The sequence below is a fragment of the Mirounga angustirostris genome, unplaced genomic scaffold, assembly GCF_029215605.1.
Source record: "Mirounga angustirostris isolate CCGP_5_RB_7025 unplaced genomic scaffold, mMirAng1.0.hap1 SCAF_6, whole genome shotgun sequence".
In the NCBI taxonomy this organism is placed as follows: Eukaryota; Metazoa; Chordata; class Mammalia; order Carnivora; family Phocidae; genus Mirounga; species Mirounga angustirostris.
The window spans coordinates 142,244,979-142,263,753 of NW_026991714.1; the positions used below are offsets into that span (position 1 = coordinate 142,244,979).

General features: G+C 39.5%; 1 protein-coding gene across 11 annotated transcripts in view; it reads right to left on the reverse strand.

Annotated features, from left to right (window-relative positions):
* FAM204A (family with sequence similarity 204 member A) overlaps positions 1 to 11,850 on the reverse strand; it is a 54,684-nt gene extending 42,834 nt beyond the window's left edge. For 8 of the 11 annotated variants that reach the window (XM_064595323.1, XM_064595324.1, XM_064595322.1 and 5 more), the window contains exons 1-5: positions 11,541 to 11,790; positions 6,530 to 6,771; positions 5,921 to 6,008; positions 5,531 to 5,561; positions 5,275 to 5,374 (exon numbers count right to left, since the gene is read on the reverse strand). In XM_064595323.1, coding sequence (XP_064451393.1) covers positions 5,275 to 5,374; positions 5,531 to 5,561; positions 5,921 to 6,008; positions 6,530 to 6,771; positions 11,541 to 11,790 — 711 coding nt within the window. Of the gene's footprint in view, positions 1 to 5,274; positions 5,375 to 5,530; positions 5,562 to 5,920; positions 6,009 to 6,529; positions 6,772 to 11,205 lie in introns of all 11 variants that reach the window. The other 3 variants (XM_054508422.2, XM_064595326.1, XM_064595325.1) reach the window with 3 other exon arrangements.
* Between the last annotated feature and the right edge of the window lie 6,925 nt (positions 11,851 to 18,775).

Here is an 18,775-nt window from a genome sequence, read left to right on the forward strand (position 1 = left end):
AAAAAAGAAAAAAAAAATCTTAAGGTAAAACATTTCCATCATCTTAAAACCGTAAGTTAATAACAGTTTACAAAGAACATGGCTGGTGAGGTCAGACCCAGGGGTTCAAATTCTAGCTCCTCTACTTAATGGCCAAGAAACTTGGTGATTCCTAAACCTCTACAGGTTATAGTTACCTCACCTGCAAAAAGAGAGTAATACCACATCCTCTGCAAGTTTATGGTAGGGGTCAAAGAAAATATATGTAAAATACTGAGCAAAACTTTAGAATATAGCATCATCTGATAAATAAGCTGTTCATATTATTTTATCTAAATATCAGGATACCATTAAAACCAAAAGAAGGCCTAGCTCCATATGGCTACAGACCTCATCATAACTCATCAAGGCCTCAGCCCCAAGCATAAATAAGATGCAAGAATTCAACTTTGAGTCAGTAAGTAGTCTCATGAAGTAAGGTCTGATTACTTAAGTCTGCTAAAAAATCTTAAGTTGAACCCAAGAGTACCTTTACTGGAATTATCTCTGATGTCTCTCATAGCACAGAAGTGGGACTGATGATACTCTGCAGGGCCTCAGTGTGCTTTTTGTCAGGAATCAGAATTTAGCTTAAGATATATACACCTCAATACAGCCAAACAAATTTAGAGATGGCACTTTGGCCATAGGTGGAAAAACATCCAAGGCCAGTATCTAACGGGTTCCCACGAGGCCATAAATAACCTCTAATTAACAGTTTCGCTGCAGACGGGTCAAGGAGACAAATATCAAAGAAATGTATGGGTATGAGGTTTAACATGAAGGACCAATCATCCACATGTGCATATATGCAAAATCTCTTTCAACATGTGATTAAAGCTCCTTCAGTCAAACTGAACAATATATTTCTATAGAAATTTTGCTACTAAATATTTGGATAATATATTCTATTTTTAAAGCTTAATACAAATGAACTATCCATTGAAGTCTGCTGTGACTAATTAAACCTAATATTTAAGGGAAAAAGAATTAGGCAATCTCTCCATAAAGAAGGGGGTAAAATAAAGAACTAAGAATTAGCGGTGTTACCTTTATGTATAAATCATACCTACTTAAATTATTTGGGGTTTTTTTTTTGTTTTTTTAAAAGATTTTATTTATTTATTTGACAGAGAGAGAGACAGCGAGAGAGGGAACACAAGCAGGGGGAGTGGGAGAGGGAGAAGCAGGCTTCCCGCTGAGCAGAGATCTCGAGTGGGGCTCGATCCCAGGACCCTGAGATCATGACCTGAGCCGAAGGCAGATGCTTAATGACTGAGCCACCCAGGCGCCCCTACTTAAATTATTTGAATCACCACCTGGGGATCAAAAGATAATGCTTTGTAATTATGTAACTGATACCAGGGGAAGTCATGGTACCACTCCAACCCTCCCCTCCACCACCACCACTTCTGCCCCCTCCAGATCACTACCCTACATCCCTCCCCCACCACCCCCTACCCCCTACCCAGGCAGTCTTTTATCTCATCTGTGTATTGGAGTTCCAAGTTAAGATTTTGGTTGGAAAAAGCATTCTACTAAAAAAATAAATTTGAAAAAAGCTACACTATACAATTAAAGTTTCTTCTCATAAACAACTAAAAAAATTATCAAAGACATTGTGCAATTACTCTTAAAACTCTTAAAACTTAACTCTAGTTTTTCAGGCCAAAAAGTATACATTAAGTATATATAAAACCACTTCAAAATGACTGCTGACTAATCAAGCTGATTCAACTAAAGAATACTTGAGATATTTGTAATGAAATTAATGAGTAAAATTTGTTCTAAAGAAATTCCTACAAAGATTCAAAATAATTATGTTGTGATTAGAGAATTATTAATAAATCCCAGAACTACAGAAACACTATTATAGCTGTAATTAACACAAAGAACACTTTAAAACAGCTTTGGATATTAAGAAAATTTTATTTAAAAAAAAAATCCTCTCTGCATTGTCAGGAAAGCAGGTGACAGCAGTATTGTAAATACACATCCTTGGTTGAGCAAGTTTTAGCTTGGCAGTGTTCCAAAAAAAGAAGGAAGGAAGAAAGGAAGCAAGCAAAGAAAAAAGGAAAGAAAACATGGGGGTGGGGGGTACTACACAACAGACACAGATTAAGAAGTTTTGTTTTACCGTTCTTGAGGACTGAGAGAATACAGAATAAAAGGGCTCTCTCAGCTATGGTAACAGATGAGCCTCTGCTCCAGAGAAATAAAATAATGGACTAGAAATCCATGTGAATTTTGTCCAAACCGCATCACAGATTTTCATGATCCTCTCTGGATTTCTTGAGCAGTAGCTACTATCGGCTGGACTTACATTTATTCTTAGCTTTTATCTTGGTGCCTCCAATGTAGACATTCTTTAATGTCTATTTACTCTGTTGGATTCACAGTAGATTTTAGCATGACAGCAAGAGGGGCGCATGTAAAACAGGGAGACAGTGATCCCAAACCAAAGGAGAAACGCAAATCTGTGGGCGTGCACTCATGCTGAACTACCAAGAGAATATGACACAATCTGGCCTCACTAAACACTTCTTTTCCTTTTATGCTTGCATTTATTTATAGAATAGTAAGTGCTGGCAAAATCCTGGGCAGAGGCAAGCCTGGCCAGCACCAGTTTCCTTGTTTAGAAAAATGCCATAACTTTCTTAGTCAGCTGTCATTCGTACAGAGCAATGTCTACTGTTAAGAAAATCCAAACTCATAAAATAGATTGCGTGATCACAAAAGGATTTAGAGAGGACTTCCCTTAAACAGAAATCTTGTTTTTAAAATGTTTGACTTAAATTTCTTTTCCTAGAGTCCATCTAATGTATTATGTGAAACAGAACACTAGTTCATAAAACTGAGTTGTTTAAAAGATTTCACATGTCATTCTAACCTTTACTAAGGTTACTCCATACAAATCTCAAATTTTAGACAATGAATAAGAATTAGCCATATCTGGCCAGTATCAAGAAGGTACAATTTCATATACGTAGGGTAAAAAGAAAATTCTAATTCAGAGATTGTAAAAAACCGTTCAAATTTTTTTACTTTTTGGAATGGTTAACAACTTCACCAAGAAACAGTTTAGACATTCTGAAGTCAACAGTTCTGAGAAAACATAACAAATACTATAAATAATGGAAGATCAAAGACCACCTAATTCATGAGTAAAACTTAAAAAAAATTTCCTATAAGAACTGATATTTAGCCATTCCTTCCCTCAAAACAACAATGTAATCAGCAGTGGGGACTCTACAGCAGGTTGGCCAGAGACCAGCCCACTCCCCTTCATGCGTTAGAACAGGTTTTTGCAGTCCAGAGCACCCTTCTCACAAGATCCCTCCTGCCAGCCCACCAGAATCACAGAGGTCAAGAGCATAGCAACTGCATTTTAAAGTGCTGACCGGCCCTTGTGCAGTGAAGCTAGAGAACAGAGCGTGGTGTCATAAAGCCTAGGTTTTAGTTTCAACTCTACCAGTGATCTTTTTTTGTTAAGAATGTAAGCATTTCTGCACCTGTTGAACATTTGTAAAACAGAGATTGCTCAGTAGCAGCAATTAGCATGGCAGAAAGTGATCCTAGTTGGGGCACCTGGGTGGTTCAGTCGGTTAAGGGTCCAACTCTTGATTTTGGCTCAGGTCATGATCTCAGGGTCCTGGGATCGAGCCCCATATCAGGCTCCTCACTCAGTGGGGAGTCTGCTTGAGATTCTCTCTCTCCCTCTGCCCCTCCCCCCAGGCACATATGTGCTCTCTCTCAAATAAATGTTTAAAAAAAAAAAAGAAAAGAAAAGAAAGTGGTGCTGGTTCCAATTCCCCAGTGCTCTAGGAACTAAATGACAACAATTCTTAGCAAAACTGGAATCAAAAGGTTCACATGCAAAATTCTACTCTGTCAGTTCCTTAATGCACATGCCCTCAAAGACACAATAACACCCGATGATGGGTTTAATATCTGAGGTTTGTTTCACAAGAAATATTGATTAATCAGAATGGTCTCTATGTACACACAGCAGTCTATAGAAATGATCCCTGAAGGAGGAATCTGTCTACACAGGCAGGATACAATATACTTGGGCTTCAACCAGGCAGGCTCCTGAGCCTCTAGCCCTACCACTCAGTGCTCAATTTTCATGCTCCTGGAGTCTACACTCCCTGATGTTAATATGTAAGTTACTCAAATTCATTCAAGACTCTACTAAATATTCACATCATCTATAGGACTGATGACATCTCCAGCTCAGATTCTCCTCTAGGTTCCTGCCTCATTTTACCAACTATCTCTCTACTCCTGCCCACTGATATCACGCATGCCCCAAATGAACTTTGGACAGACCCACTCTAAATCTTCTCCCCCACCACCCCCCCAGCCTTCCCATCTTCGTACCTAGCATCACTATTCACACCACTGCTGAAGGTAAAACCCGGAATGGTTCTCTTCCCCTCCTCATTCCCCAAATCCTCTCCATCACTTCACAAAGCATCAGAGGCAAATACTGTCCATTCTCCTCCTACAATAGACCCCAGATCCATCCACTTTTCTCCATTTTCAGCAGCATCATTCTTGTTCAAGTCACCACCTCTTGAGCCTAGAAGAGTCTCTTAACTGTTCTCTTCTTGTCTACTTTTGCTGCTGTTTTTTCGCCCATTCTCCACACAAGAGCAATCTTTATAAACATAACTTCGATCATATCATTCCCTTAACTTAAAACCCTTGAATGACTCTCAACTACATTGTAACTAAAACCCAATTCCTTATTCTGCCACTTCAGGTCCTTCATAGTTTGGTCCCTGGCTGCCTGCCTCTCTGATCCTATCCTGGCCCACTCTCCTCCTTGTTGACTCCATTCCAGCCAGGCTGACATTCTTACAGTTACTCAAATGTCCTATGATAACTCATTTTCCCCAGGACCTTTACCCAGGTTAGTACCTCTACATGAGCATTCTGTATATAGATGGTTCCTTCCCATCCTTCAGGTCTCATTGAAGTGGCATCTTCCAAGAAAGGCCCTCCCTGACCACCTAAACTAAAGTGAGGCCTCCATTTTAATTTCTTCACAACATCCTGTTCATTTCCTTAATGCCATTTTTTTAATGATTTGTAACTATATATTTACTTGTTTACCTAGCATCTTGTTTCACATACAGTAGACATTTTAACTTTTTCACTGAATTAATTAATGAGGAGAATACCTTAGGTAAGGCTAATTACAAACATTTTCTACTGGCTAATATAAGATGCGATAAAAAAAGATCTTACCTTGTCAATTTTTTTCTTTTTAACAGGGGGGTCAAACCTATCATTGATTCCAAAATACTGAGTAAGCTCCTTCCACTGGGTTTCACTTGAGGTCTGTTCACTGCAAGACAGACGATAACTTATTTTTAGTGTTTTTAATTGGTTATTACAATTACAAATCACAAAAACTAGTTCTTATGTTTCAGAGATAAGTAGTTCAACTATTGGTACAAGTTTTACAATATTGTCTGGAACAAATATTTTAAATTCCACCTACCTATGAGAATCTTCTTCATTCTTCAATTTACCTGAAAAGAATTCACAAAGTGTCAATACCTGAGTATTCATTTGTTATTTCAAAATTAATGCTTATTAAAAACTGTTGAGCTCAATTAGTCACAATTTAACATCAGCACTATTGACAACTTGAATTAAAACAAAACACCTTGGGCGCCTGGGTGGCTCAGTTGGTTAAGCCACTGCCTTTGGCTCAGGTCATGATCCTGGAGTCCCGGGATCGAGTCCCGCATCAGGCTCCCTGCTCGGCAGGGAGTCTGCTTCTCCCTCTGACCCTCCCCCTTCTCATGCTCTCTCTCTCTCTCTCATTCTCTCTCTCAAATAAATAAATAAAATCTTTAAAAAAACAAAACAAAACAAAACAAAACACCTTTCCTGGAGCGTTTTCTTTTTTTCCCTCTGAATCCTGAAGTTGAGGTTTTCTGTTCAGAATGTTTTTTATGCAATTCTTGAAATTTCTATATAAAAGTAAAAAAAAGAGAGAGAGAAAAAGTAGTAAATATATTTTGAAGCAAAGCATACATTCAAAAAATAACATGTTAAGTAATAAAAATATATTCTAGCATTTATAAAAATACAAATTTAACAAAAGTAGTTCAGTTCTTCTTGAGATACTCTATTTTCTAAGACTCTTTCACAACCTGAGTTTTTACCTTCATTTATTTCGACATAAGTCAATCTGATTATCTGAGAGTAAAATTCAGTGACTCATACAGACGACAAAGAGATCAAATTAATGTATTATGTTAAGCAAAGTAGCTAATCCTATCAAATGTTTTTCTTCCTCTCTTTATAAAAAACAACACAAAGATGAAAGCAAGCATCTGAGTGCCCAATGGGTTGACCACAGACCCAGAGTATTGAGTCAATCTTCCCTATTACTTCCCAAGAACAAGCATTCTGACCATGGCAGACACAGGAGCATGCACAAACACACACGCACACAGGCTTTAATAAGAACACATCAGAGAAAACCTACATGCCACATAGTTAAGGGAATTCCAGAGGGGCATTCTTCATATGCATTTACATTTGCCTCTACTCCAGGCTTTGGTCCATCAGTTGGGAAATCTGAGACCTCCGTTTCTGTAATGGCCCCATCTTCTTTATCTTCCTGTAAGTTAAATCCAGAGTTCTCTAATGGGGCTTCATCTTCAGAATTCAACTCAATATCGCTTTCATTTAGGCCAGGAGGTAGCAGCCCACTCCACATCTTTTCTTCTAAAGGGAAAAAAAGATGAATTCAGACATATAAAGTGGACACGGAAAGAAATTTAAAACCCCAAGAGTCTAGTAATTATCCCAATGGTTTGGGAACAGTCCATCTAGACTTTTTTCTTTTAATCTAAAATGGGATGTACCTTCCATATTAAAAGAATTAAAATCTTTGTATAAAATTTTTCAAAAAGTACAAAGTAGTTTAAGCAAGTCTGTTATAAGACATACCTACAGGTGAATGACTTAAAGAAAGATAGGACCTAGATTCTCTAATATACAGATAATTTTGTCTAAAAAAAAAATAAATTCAGTAAAAGCATTCATTGCTCAAGAATGTTAAGAGCCTAACAATATATATCTCACACAATTTAAGATTTATAATATTGTATTTCAAGCTATCACAATTAAAAAAGAGAGTCAGATGTTTCACTGGTATTGAATTGAACTTTCAAGGGACTTATTGTCCAAGGAGTAGGAAAACAATTATTCAAAGGAAAATTTTTAGGCTGTGCAAGTAGTTTGAGGAAAGTGTGGCAGTAAAAAGAATGTCCTAGTTTTAAATTTTACACTGTTTGCTAAAATAATAAGAAATGGAGTATTAAATGTTAATCCTAACAATTGAACAAAAACATACAGCTTTTTTGAATACCAATATTGTGTTTAGGAAACTAAGGTTAAAGTTCAGAATAATATCTGTCATTAGCTATACGGCCCCTTGGTAGAAAGAATATTAACTACTGTTAAGTTTATCAAAAATTATTTTTAAAAACTGGAGTTATAATCATTTGCTAAAATTATGATAATTGAGTACATTTTCACTATTAATCACATGGCATACATATTGAGTCAAAACCACTTCATTCAAAAGATGCCTAAAAAGGGGCGCCTGGGTAGCTCAGTCGGTTAAGCAGCTGCCTTTGGCTCAAGTCATGATCCCAAGGTCCTGGGATCAAGCCCCGCGTCGGGCTCCCTGCTCAGCGGGAAGCCTGCTTCTCCCTCTCCCGCTCTCCCTGCTTGTGTCCCCTCTCTCTCTGTCTCTCTCTGTCAAATAAATAAATAAAATCTTTAAAACAAAAAGATGCCTAAAAAAGAGAAGTTGATTGTACTGCTCATGATTTACCATCAACCCTGAAGGAATAAAATGCAAGGATGGAAACTGTTTTTGCGGAGTTTTCTGGCCCCTATTGTGATTAACCTAATAAGAAAACCACCACCATTGTCTCTGAGACAAAGATGCCACGGGATTTTGCATTAATCTGAATAACGGATTCCAGATAACCTTTAGGAACCTCCTCCCAGGTCCAAAGAATCAGATCTGATTTTTGGCAGTTTAGGTCCAGCTTCCACAGTTGTTAGCCCTCCGAAACAACCTCACCAAAATACTCTTTTGGCTTGTTAAGAAGAAGGGCTCTGACATCTCACTGCTCCAGTTGTAATCCTGACCCCATCATATACTAGCAGTGGGAGGAAATCATTTTTACCACCTCTGACCCTCAGCTTTTTCTGCTGTAATACAAGGATAGTCATATTGTGTACAGGGTTATTCTGAGAATTAAATGAGATAAGCTATGAAAACACTCACCACAATGTTTAGGAGGTTCTAGGGGCTTGATCGATGCTGAGCTCTTTTTGCTATTAGTATTTCTATGGCCACATATTATGTTTTTATAATTTCTATTACGGGTAGCAGCATTCACAGGGTAGTTTTGAAGTTTCTAAGGTTGAGGTGCATTCACTTAGCAATTGATGCAACTCATTTACCTCCCTGATTTCCACAGTCTAACATTAAGTTTCTGGTGTCTGGTTTTCTGAATGGAGGAATAAAACCAAAGGCAGGAAGATAATGGAGCCTAAGTGTCAAGACTCCTCTTGCACAAATCTTTCCAAAGCATTATACCTAATTCTCTATTTAGAATTTGCATTCCTTTTCTTAAAGAGGAGACCCCAAATTATATAAGCTCCAAGCCCCATAAAACCTGGATCCACCCCTAAACCTGGTCTGAGGATTTTAACAGTTGGAATGGGTAACCTTTAGATACTTTGTTAGCACAAAAGACATCATGTGAAATATGCCAATACTGAAAAACAGATGTTATGCCATCAGTAAAACTATTTTAACTGTTCTGAGGAGTAAATGGAGGGGGAATGATAATAAGCTCCAACATGACTTTGCCACTGACACATTATATACCTTTAGGCTCGTATCTATTTCAGAACTTAAGGACAGTAACAAATTTCAGATTCAGCATTCTTAGCAAAACTGGGGTTCTATGTTTGAAACCACTGTTTCTTTTCCCTGTCCATAGCATCTTGTGCAAAGCCCCTGTGTGCCGGGCACTCTTTAAGACATGAGGACAGGCAAAAATATCTAACCTCATGGAGCCAACACTCTACACGCATGGCAAGCGTCTGTCCATCAGCAGCCAAGTAAGTACCACTCGGCCCAGACTTCAGTTGTGGCTGCTAATGAAAGGCATGTGCCTCTCTGACAAGCACAGTTCTCCCACGGGAACACACTGCTTCAGCATCCCTACAGGGTGTGTCTCTGCTTTGGGCACCCAAACGTGCTTCACTCTGGGGAGCACTTTCGGGTGCCCTGAAGTTGCCTTTCCCCATCAGCTCTCAAGCATTTTTTGATCACATTTTGGACCTGTCTTCAGTATGACATTGGCTGGTACGATAATTTCTTGTGCGTGCCCACAGAAAAAAGAACTAAAATAAATTTTAGAAATTAGATTCTACATCCAAATCCATAAAATAAGGCAAAACTCAAATAACACGTTTCTGAACTTAGTTCCTGAACATCTTTAAAGTGGTGTGCCATTCTCCTGTGACTGCAAAAATACATAATATATACAAGGGCAACTCCATGGCCACTGATGAACACAGATAACTCACCGAGAAGACTGCAAAGTGGAGCTGCCCACGTGAGCAGCAGCTCAACTGTAAACCAGCCAATATGGAGTGGCTGCTCTGTGACTTGCTTTGGGTTCATGTTTGAAAACACTGTCTTTGAATTCATAGTATATACATGTCACTCATACATTTCCAATTGTACTATGGTACCAACTGGTACTAGGTTAGGCCTGGTGCTTACTCCTGTTTTGGCTGCTCTTAAAGATGATTCTCTAATTCTTTGAAATGTCTCTCACCCCATGCCTTTATTCTAAAGCAAATCATTCCAAATTACCCTTTAAATGTGAAAATTATTCAGCCATTCTCAAAGAGATGTGATATACCAGTCAGATGCAATACTGATTAAACCCTGATACCCCAGTGGATAAGGCTTCTCTCCTCAACCCCGCCACCACGGCCAAGATTTCCAGTTTTCAGTAAGACTGCATGTCAGACAAAACACCTGAAAGGTGCTCTAGAGAAAGCAAAGGAGACCCCAGTTACAGAGAAGAAACAGAACCAGAAAGAAAAACAAAGCAACTCAATGATGTGCATGGCATATAAACAATGTCACATACAAACAATGGGACAGAAATTCTTTTACCATTAATCCCTACAACAACCCTTCCACTAGAAATTACTATCGAAACCCCTTTCACAGGTGAGGTAACTGACTTGCCTAAGGCATTGTGATATGCTTATTTTACAAAAGCAGAACTCTAGGGCTTCAACTGAGAAACTTTTAGAGGATGCAATTTAAGTAGTAATATATTCGTGGAGACAAAGATTTGAGAGTGGGTCTAAAGAATGACTCTAGCCTGTAATTTTGTTAAAATTTGCTTAAGAAAAAAATCTGTCTTGCTCTTTCAAAGCAGAAACTTATGTAACATGCTATACTAAAATGTGTACATAAAAATCACATTCAGAGGTCTGGGTAATAATGTCACATTTTCTGGAAGATCAGGCGACTGCTTATAACCAAAACCCAATCTGAGCAGTTTAATGGGTAAATGTCTCCCGTCTCTAATATTCCAGAATTTCAATTCTATTTTCACCATACAAAGCTGTCTTATTTCCCATATTTTGTATTCAATTAGAATAATCACAGAAACCTGAATTTTGTCCGATCTGAATTTAATCTTAACTTGTGTAATAATCATAAACCACCACCCACCATCATGTTAAATAATTTACACAACAGTCCGTTTCCATGACTCGGAATTACTTTACTAAAATGCTTATTAAGCACATCTCATGAACGCTAATGTAAAGGTCCCATTCATGAAATATGTTGTCTTTTCTCAAAAAGATAAAGTACAACTGAATCAGAGGCCTGACTTCGAATTTAAGTTCCCTGTCTGATTACCCAAACCATGTATTTGGCAGGATGTTGTATGTATGCATATGTTCCAATAAAAAGACGCTATTTGTTTCGTCAAGGCCTGGAAAACACGTCCCAAGACCCTGCATGGAAAGATTTACAGTGAACCAATAACATTTCGAGGCTCATTTTAAGTCGGATGCCGCTGTGAGAATACTTACAAGGTTCAAGACTGCAAAAGGGTGGCTCTAGAAAGGTACACCTCTTCCTGCTGGGCTGCAGGACCCGGAGCTCGGCAGGCTCGCCGGCGGCAGTGCCACCCTCCGATCCCCAAAAGGGAAGAATCCCGTCCCGGGGACACAACTGAGCGCCGCAGATTCGGGTGCAGGACGTCTAGCCCGCTGACATTCCCACTAACTGCAGCTCTTCCCCGGGCTACAGCAGTTGTAAACAGGAGCCTGTTTCCCCGATAGAAAGCCTCTTCACCCTCTCACTTTGGCCGGGGCGGGACGGAGAACCCCTCTCCCACCAACAGGCTCGGGAAGGCGCTACGTACCTTCCAAGCAAAGCGGAGGCCAGCCCCACGAACGCTCCCGTGGGCCCGGCCGGGGGCTTCGCTGGCGCGGCCGTGAGGTTGTGAGGCCGCCCGCACCTGCTCGCTGGCTCCCCGCACCCGGGCCTCCCGGACCCGTCAAATCGGAGCTCGGGGCGGCCGGGAAGCAGCCCCGCAATCCGCGGTACTCACCCGGCGGGAGCCGGCCGCCCGGCAGCCATCTTAAGACCCCGCCAACACCGCGCCTTCCCATTGGCTCCGGCATCTCAGCCAATGGACTGGGGCCGTTCTGGCCTCGGGTCGTCATGGCAACCGGCCGGGCTCAGCTCGCTTTCAGATCTGTTTACAGCGCCGGATTCGTTTCTTTCTGCTTCTTTTCTCTCACCGTTCCTCCCTTTCTTCTGGACGTTTTTAAAGGCTTTGTTCTTTTCCCCATTCCCTGCTGCTCGCTGGTTTTGGGAATGAGGAAACTGCTGGCTTAGACCTTGAACTGAGTTCATTCCTCCTAGGAGGGAGGTTTGCGGTAGATGCTCTCTAGGCGCTTAAGGGAACATTTCCATTCATTCAGCCTCTCCCCCCTCGCTCCCTCTTTCCTCCCTTCCTCCTTCCTTTCTTTTTTCCTTCTGATTGAGCAGGCACCCTGCCAGCCTCTGCTTGGCGGAAAACAGTCCCAACTCCTGCTCTCCTGGTGCTTTCCATCCGCTACCCTGACCAGATGTGTGGCCTTGACTAAAAGCTTATTGAGCCCCTTTTCCGTGACAGCCACTGGTTCAGGCCCCGAGGAGGGGGTTGGGGGAGCACAGAAAATAAGTAAGGAAAAAAAGAAAAAAGAAGGTGCTGTGAAGAATACAAAGCAGAATAATGTGATAGTGATGAGAGCGCGGGCTATTTTAGAAATGCTTCCACTTTCCGAAATAGTGCTCTGTAATGATGATAAGACGACGTTCCTGTTTTCATGAGGATGATGAAAGAAAATACACATAAAGTCCTTAACACATTATCTAGCCCACAGTAATTTTAAGTCTTAGCCATTTGTTACTGTTGTTAACATTATCTATAACGCCTTTCTTTGAAGCACTTTAAAAATGTATAAGAATTTTGCATTGCGCTCTAATATATCATGATTTAGTGTAAACAGATGTTTAAGCTTTCTAGGTAACTATCTGTTACCTCACTCCCAGTGTCTTCCAGAAGGATACGCCAGGTGTATGGCATAGTTTCCTGTAACCCCAGAATCATAATAAAACCTGAATTGACAAGCTTGGGTCGCTCAAGCCCTTCTCCTGCTGACCTTCTCTGATTCTAGAATAGAAGCAGGTCTGAGTGATTTCAGGATCTGTGTGCAACTCTCCTGGCCAATTGTGTCCAGGTCTCAATAACGTTTTCCCCCAATCCAAATCTTTAACAAGTCAGGCAGTTAAAGAAAGGATGTGTATAAAAGTGCTACTATGGCTGGTGCATTTGGGCCTCTTAATTACTGTCTTAGTCTGCTCACGCTACCATAACAAAATACCACAGGCGGGGTGGCTTAAACAACAGAAATTAATTTCACACAGTTCTAAAGATTGGAAAGTCTAAGATCAAGGTGCTGGCAGGTAGGTTTCATTCGGGAGCCTCTTCTCTTGGCTTGTAGGCAGGAGTCATCTTGCTGTGTGCTCACAGGATCTCTTCCTGATGTGTTTGTAGAGAAAGGACGCGTGTGCACAGGAGAAAGCTATGTGGTGCCTCTTCTCATAAGGACACTAATCCTAGAGCATCAGGGCCCCACCCTTATGACCCCATATAACCTTAATTAATTCCTTAGAGGCCCCATGTCCGAATGTAGCCACACTGTGGGTTAGAGTTTCAACACAGCAATTTGGGGGTACATAAACATTCAGTTCATAACAAATGCTGTTGGTGGAAGTGTGACCAGAGTGGAAAAGAGAGCACAGAGGGGGAAGCACTGAGACACAGGGTAGGAGCTGAGTGATGTTGACCTGTTTAAGAACTGTTTCTGCACATATTCCATCAGAGTACTCATTATTCAGTGCATATAAAGGTACAAAGGACAGAGGAGGAATATAATTATAACTAATCCAAAGAGCTACAAACACCAGACTTCATATTAAAGGTTTTGGAATGTCCTACTCCAAAAATATGTATTTTAAAATTTGAGAATTCTCAAATGTCTGATTGTTTGCTCTATCATATTATAGGATTCCTATAATAAATGTAAATAAATGTAAATAGCTCGAAATTTTCTTCTGGTTCTGGTTGTAAGACTTCCAGTCTCCGAATATCATTGTTTTGCCAGTTTTCTGGGGGAAATGTCAGTCATTTGATTTATTTTAATCAATAAATTTACCTCTCCTCCAGCAAATTCCTGCCCTGGAAACCTGCCAAACCATGCCCTTTATGAATGAAATACTTGTATTTGTGAGATTTCTATGAAACATAGAATTATTGAATTATTGAATACCTTTTACTAAATCACAGTAAATGTGATGCAGCTAGTGAATTGGACTTGAATTGTGTTGCATCTGGCCCTAATTTCAAACATGTACGTTTCATTTAAATCCTCAAACATATCTTAAAAATCATAAAGCAGTTTTTCTTTGCCAAGAAATATTATAGTTTATGAAGAGTTTTCCCCTATACTTAGTAATTTTTTTTCTTAGTGTGGAAATTACAAGTCACACTCATGTTATAAAAGATTAATTGTGGAGTTCTTTCTTGGTAGCTGTTAAATCTCTGATGATGAAAATTTCCCCAAATATAATGAAATCCCTTAAATATTTCTCAGTTTGGAAAGCTGAATATGACTTTGTAGAACATATAATAAATGTCCTTCTGGCTGAAACTGAGAAAGAGAGTAGTTAATTTCGGTCTGTACAAAATGCTTCATGCTCTGCCTTAAAGAAAAAGTAGTCTAGTGACTTAATACAAAAGAATAGAAACAAAGGAGTTCTGAATTTTAGAAAACGTGTGACAATTTCTCCACCTGGATTTGCTTTCTAAATTTGCAAACGGAATCATCTATAAACAGTGCTAGCCTTCCAAGAGTATGTTGAACAGCTAACACTCTGACATCAGCAAGAGTTGACACTTGAGGAAACAAAATTTCTGTAATAAAGAATGTTGCCAAAGAAAAGCACTTTTTACTTATTGGTCATATCTGGTACTTTCAACTTCTTCAGTTTTAATCGGTTGAACGTAGGAAGAGGGGGAGGGCCAGAGAGGAAGGTTTTTAGAGCATTTCTGTACGCTAGGTATTTTGCAACTGATAACATAATTTTATGAGGTAGTTACTATTGTATCTGTTTTACAGACAAGGAAATTAAGGCTTCAAGGGTTTAAGAAACTTGCCTAATGTGACACAGCTAGTAACATGGAAAACCGGGGTGGGGAGTTTCACTGGACTCTGAAGCTCATGCTCTTTTCATTGTCACACACGGCTCCTTTTAAGGTGAAGTTTCTAATGAATCCCAGCTTAGCACAGTCAGCAAAGTATAGACATCATTGCTACCGAGTGGGATATGTACTTGGTGGGAGCTTATGAAAGAGAGGCTTCAGGTGCAAAATACGTCTTCTCTTTCCATCCGCCTTAGTACATAGCAAGTGATCAAATTCCATTAGAGGGATCCTCTTCCATCATTTCTGGTTTGCTACATTGAGGTCTATGTTTGTCTCCCTTTCCCCAATAACTTCATCTTCCAAAACAGCCCACTGCCTGATTAATCTCTCTAAATGAAGGAACATGTGTAAAGCTTTTAACACAGAACCTAGCATGTAGTCAACAGTTTACTACAATAAATACTAGTTTCCTTCCCTTACACATAAAAACTAAGGAGTGAGTTTGTGTGTGTGTGTGTGTGTGTGTGTGTGTGTTGGAGGGAGGAGGACTGAACAGGCAGAACACAGAGGATTTTTAGGGCACTGAAAATGTGCTGTATGATGCCATAATAATAGATACACATCTCACTATACATTTGTCTAAACTCTTGGAATATACAACACCAAGAGTGAACTGTAATGTAAAGTATGGACTTTGGGTGATGATGATGTATCAGTGTAGGTTTATCAATTGTAACTAATGTACCACTCAATATGGATTATAGGGGAGGCTGTGCATGTGTGGGGACAAAGTGTATGTGGAAGAATCTCTATACCTTCCCTCAATTTTGCTCTGAACCTAAAGCTGCTCTAAAAAAATTAAGTCTTTTAAAAATCAAAAGAACAATAGTTCATTATTGCTGAAAATTATATGAAATCCAAATTTTAGTGTCCTAATAAAGTTTTGTTGGAACCCCTGCACAAAAAAATAAGGAATCCATAAATGTTGATAGATTACCAGGTTAACCTGTCAACATCTTTGTGGTCCTTACTATGTACCCAGTGATACCACATAGCTAAGGTTCAAGGAGAATACAAATGAAGTATATGAACTGGCTGGTCAAGAAGTTTGTAGTCTGAGACATCTAATGTGATTATAAATTATACATTTTACACCATAAGTACTAAAATTGTGAGGTGCATGATGTAAGTAGAAACTATAGAAGTCCAATAGAATGGAAATGTAAGCTAGGTGGGATTCAGCACATGCTATTTCCTCTGACTGGGATAGCTTTCTCTTTTAAAAATTTATTTATTTGAGAGAGAGAGAGAGACCCTGGCGGAGAGGGGGAGAGGAAGAGAGAGTCTTAGGCAGACCCTGCTTTGAGCATAGAACCTGACATGGGGCTTGATCTCTCAACCCTTAGATCATGACCTGAGCCCAACCAAGAGTTGGACGCTTAACTGACTGCATCACCCAGGTGCCACCCTTTCTCTTTTATACCTGTGGAACATCTTTTCATCCTTCAAAACCAAGATCAAATATTACCTCCTAAGTTAAACCTTCCTTGACTCATGAAGTTCATGCTTTTCTTCTCTATGTCTTCATAATACTTGATACATAGCAAAACTAGGGCTTTATTCCATTCCACAACAATTAGTTGTCATAGGTCAGTCTACCCGATAGATTGTGAGCTCCTTTGAAGGCATAGTCCTTGTCAAGTAGTGAGTGCTCAGTAAATGTTTGTGGAGAGGATGAATGGATGACAGAAGCGAAAATGTCACTACATGGAATGAAGAGAAATGGCGAAAGTGACATAGGAGAATTACATGAACCAATGCAGAGAGGCAAGAACGCTGTGGTTTAGGTAAAACAAAACCAGGTTGGATCAGACTATGGGAGTCTTCTGTCAGGCAAACAGACAAGTTCTGTCTTAATACAGTGAGGGAATTAGAGAATTCTGACCAAGGATATGATGATGCAGATTCTTCAGGGAAATTAAAATTCACAGTCTTGTGAATAGGAAAGATGAATTTGGAGGTAGTTGAGCCAACATGAAAGGCACGCAGCTGAAAGACCATGATGGAATAAGTGATCAGCATCTGGACAAAGGCAATGGTCATGGAGGATGGGGGCATATTGAGCATCAAGTCTAATATTTTCATCATTCACTCATTCATTCATTCATCCATTCATTTCCTTTCATTCTTGCTTGCACGCCTTTGACCTTATTTTTGCTCCCTGCTCTCCAAAATTCATATTCTGCAGTTTTATAAATTCAACCCAACCTTCAGGGATACCTCCTTTACTATGAACTATGAACTCCCATAAAACAATTTTAGTTAAATCAGTCTTTCAAATACCCCCCGCAAACAAGCTTTTGTATGCCACTTCGCTTCCTTTCCACCGTCAACACCACATCCTCAATTTACTCTTAAGGATAACTCTAAAAATAAATAATAAAATCTTTAAAAAATAAATAAATAAAAAGAATAACAAAGCTGTTCCAGGAGAGTACTGGTCATGTAGGTGGCCTCCTAGTGGTCTGCTTCCAGAGCAACCCAACACATTTTCCTCCTGGTGCAGAGAAAATGTAAAAAGTGATCTCTGCTTCTCCTTTGATCCTTACAGTCCAGAGTCTGGAAATTCCATGTCAACTAATCTCTTCCTCACAGATACAGGTACACTACCTAGAAACCTCTTTCCAGTTGTAGCCTAGTAACTTTGGTGTCTTGCTCTCCATCATCTTTTTTGTGACCTATTAAACACCACTACCCACCACACTAATTCCAACTGCCAAGCATAAGATGATGATGTGCTTGCAAAGAAAAAGAAAGCTGTAAGTTTAAAGTGAAATAACTAAATAAAGAAGTAGAATCTCACCTGAATGTGTCCAAAAGAACTTTTTAGAATGTCTTCCAGGGGTGCCTGGGTGGCTCAGTTGGTTTGAGCGTCTTCCTTCGGCTCAGGTCATGATCCTAGGGTCCTGGGATCGAGCCCCACATCAGGTTCCCTGCTCAGCGGGAAACCTGCTTCTCCTCTCCCTCTACCTGCCTCTCTGCCTATCTCTCTCTCAAATAAATAAATAAAATCTTAAAAAAAAAAAAAAAAAAAAAAGAATGTCTTCCAAAGCTTCCACTAATCAGAGTAAGAAAGAGTCATTTCTTATTCGGCATTATTATTTATTTTGTTTGATTTTATTGGAATGTGACATTATCTTCTAAGGCCTGGGAATCTAATCAACATTTAGGCTACTGTCTCCAGTGAAATAATGATTCTGAGTTTCCTATAATTCTTTGGAAATAAATACTTGAAACTATGTATTTGCTAAATTGAAGACATCCTAAATGATCTGCCTCATAAAATCTTACCCTTGTAAAGTTCTATCTTGGAAATTGTTTTGAAGTGCATTCTATTTTTAAACTTTGGCTGAGTTTACCTGTCTTATTCCAGTTAAAAAGCACATTCCACTCTATGGTCTTGCATAATAGACATGTTCTTAGTCCATTCTAGAATTTCACTTTCATTTATATATTGGCTTTTTACGTTTACCTCTTTGTCTTATATTTTAGTAGTCACTATAAGAATTACAGTATCCATCCTTAACATTTCACAGATTATTTAAGACTAATATTTTAACAGTTCATGTAAAATGGAGAAATCTTGAAACTGGACAGTATCATTTATTGTTCTTGACACATCTTTAATGTTATCCCAATATATTGTAAATACCACAATACAGTGTTTTGTTTTACTTTAAATGATATATATATTTTAAAAGTTAAAGAGCAGGGGTGCCTGGGTGGCTCAGTTGGTTAGGCGTCTGCCTTCGGCTCACGTCATGATCCCAGGGTCCTGGGATGGAGCCCTGATCAGGTTCTCTGTTCAGCAGGGAGCCTGCTTCTCCCTCTCCCTCTGCCTG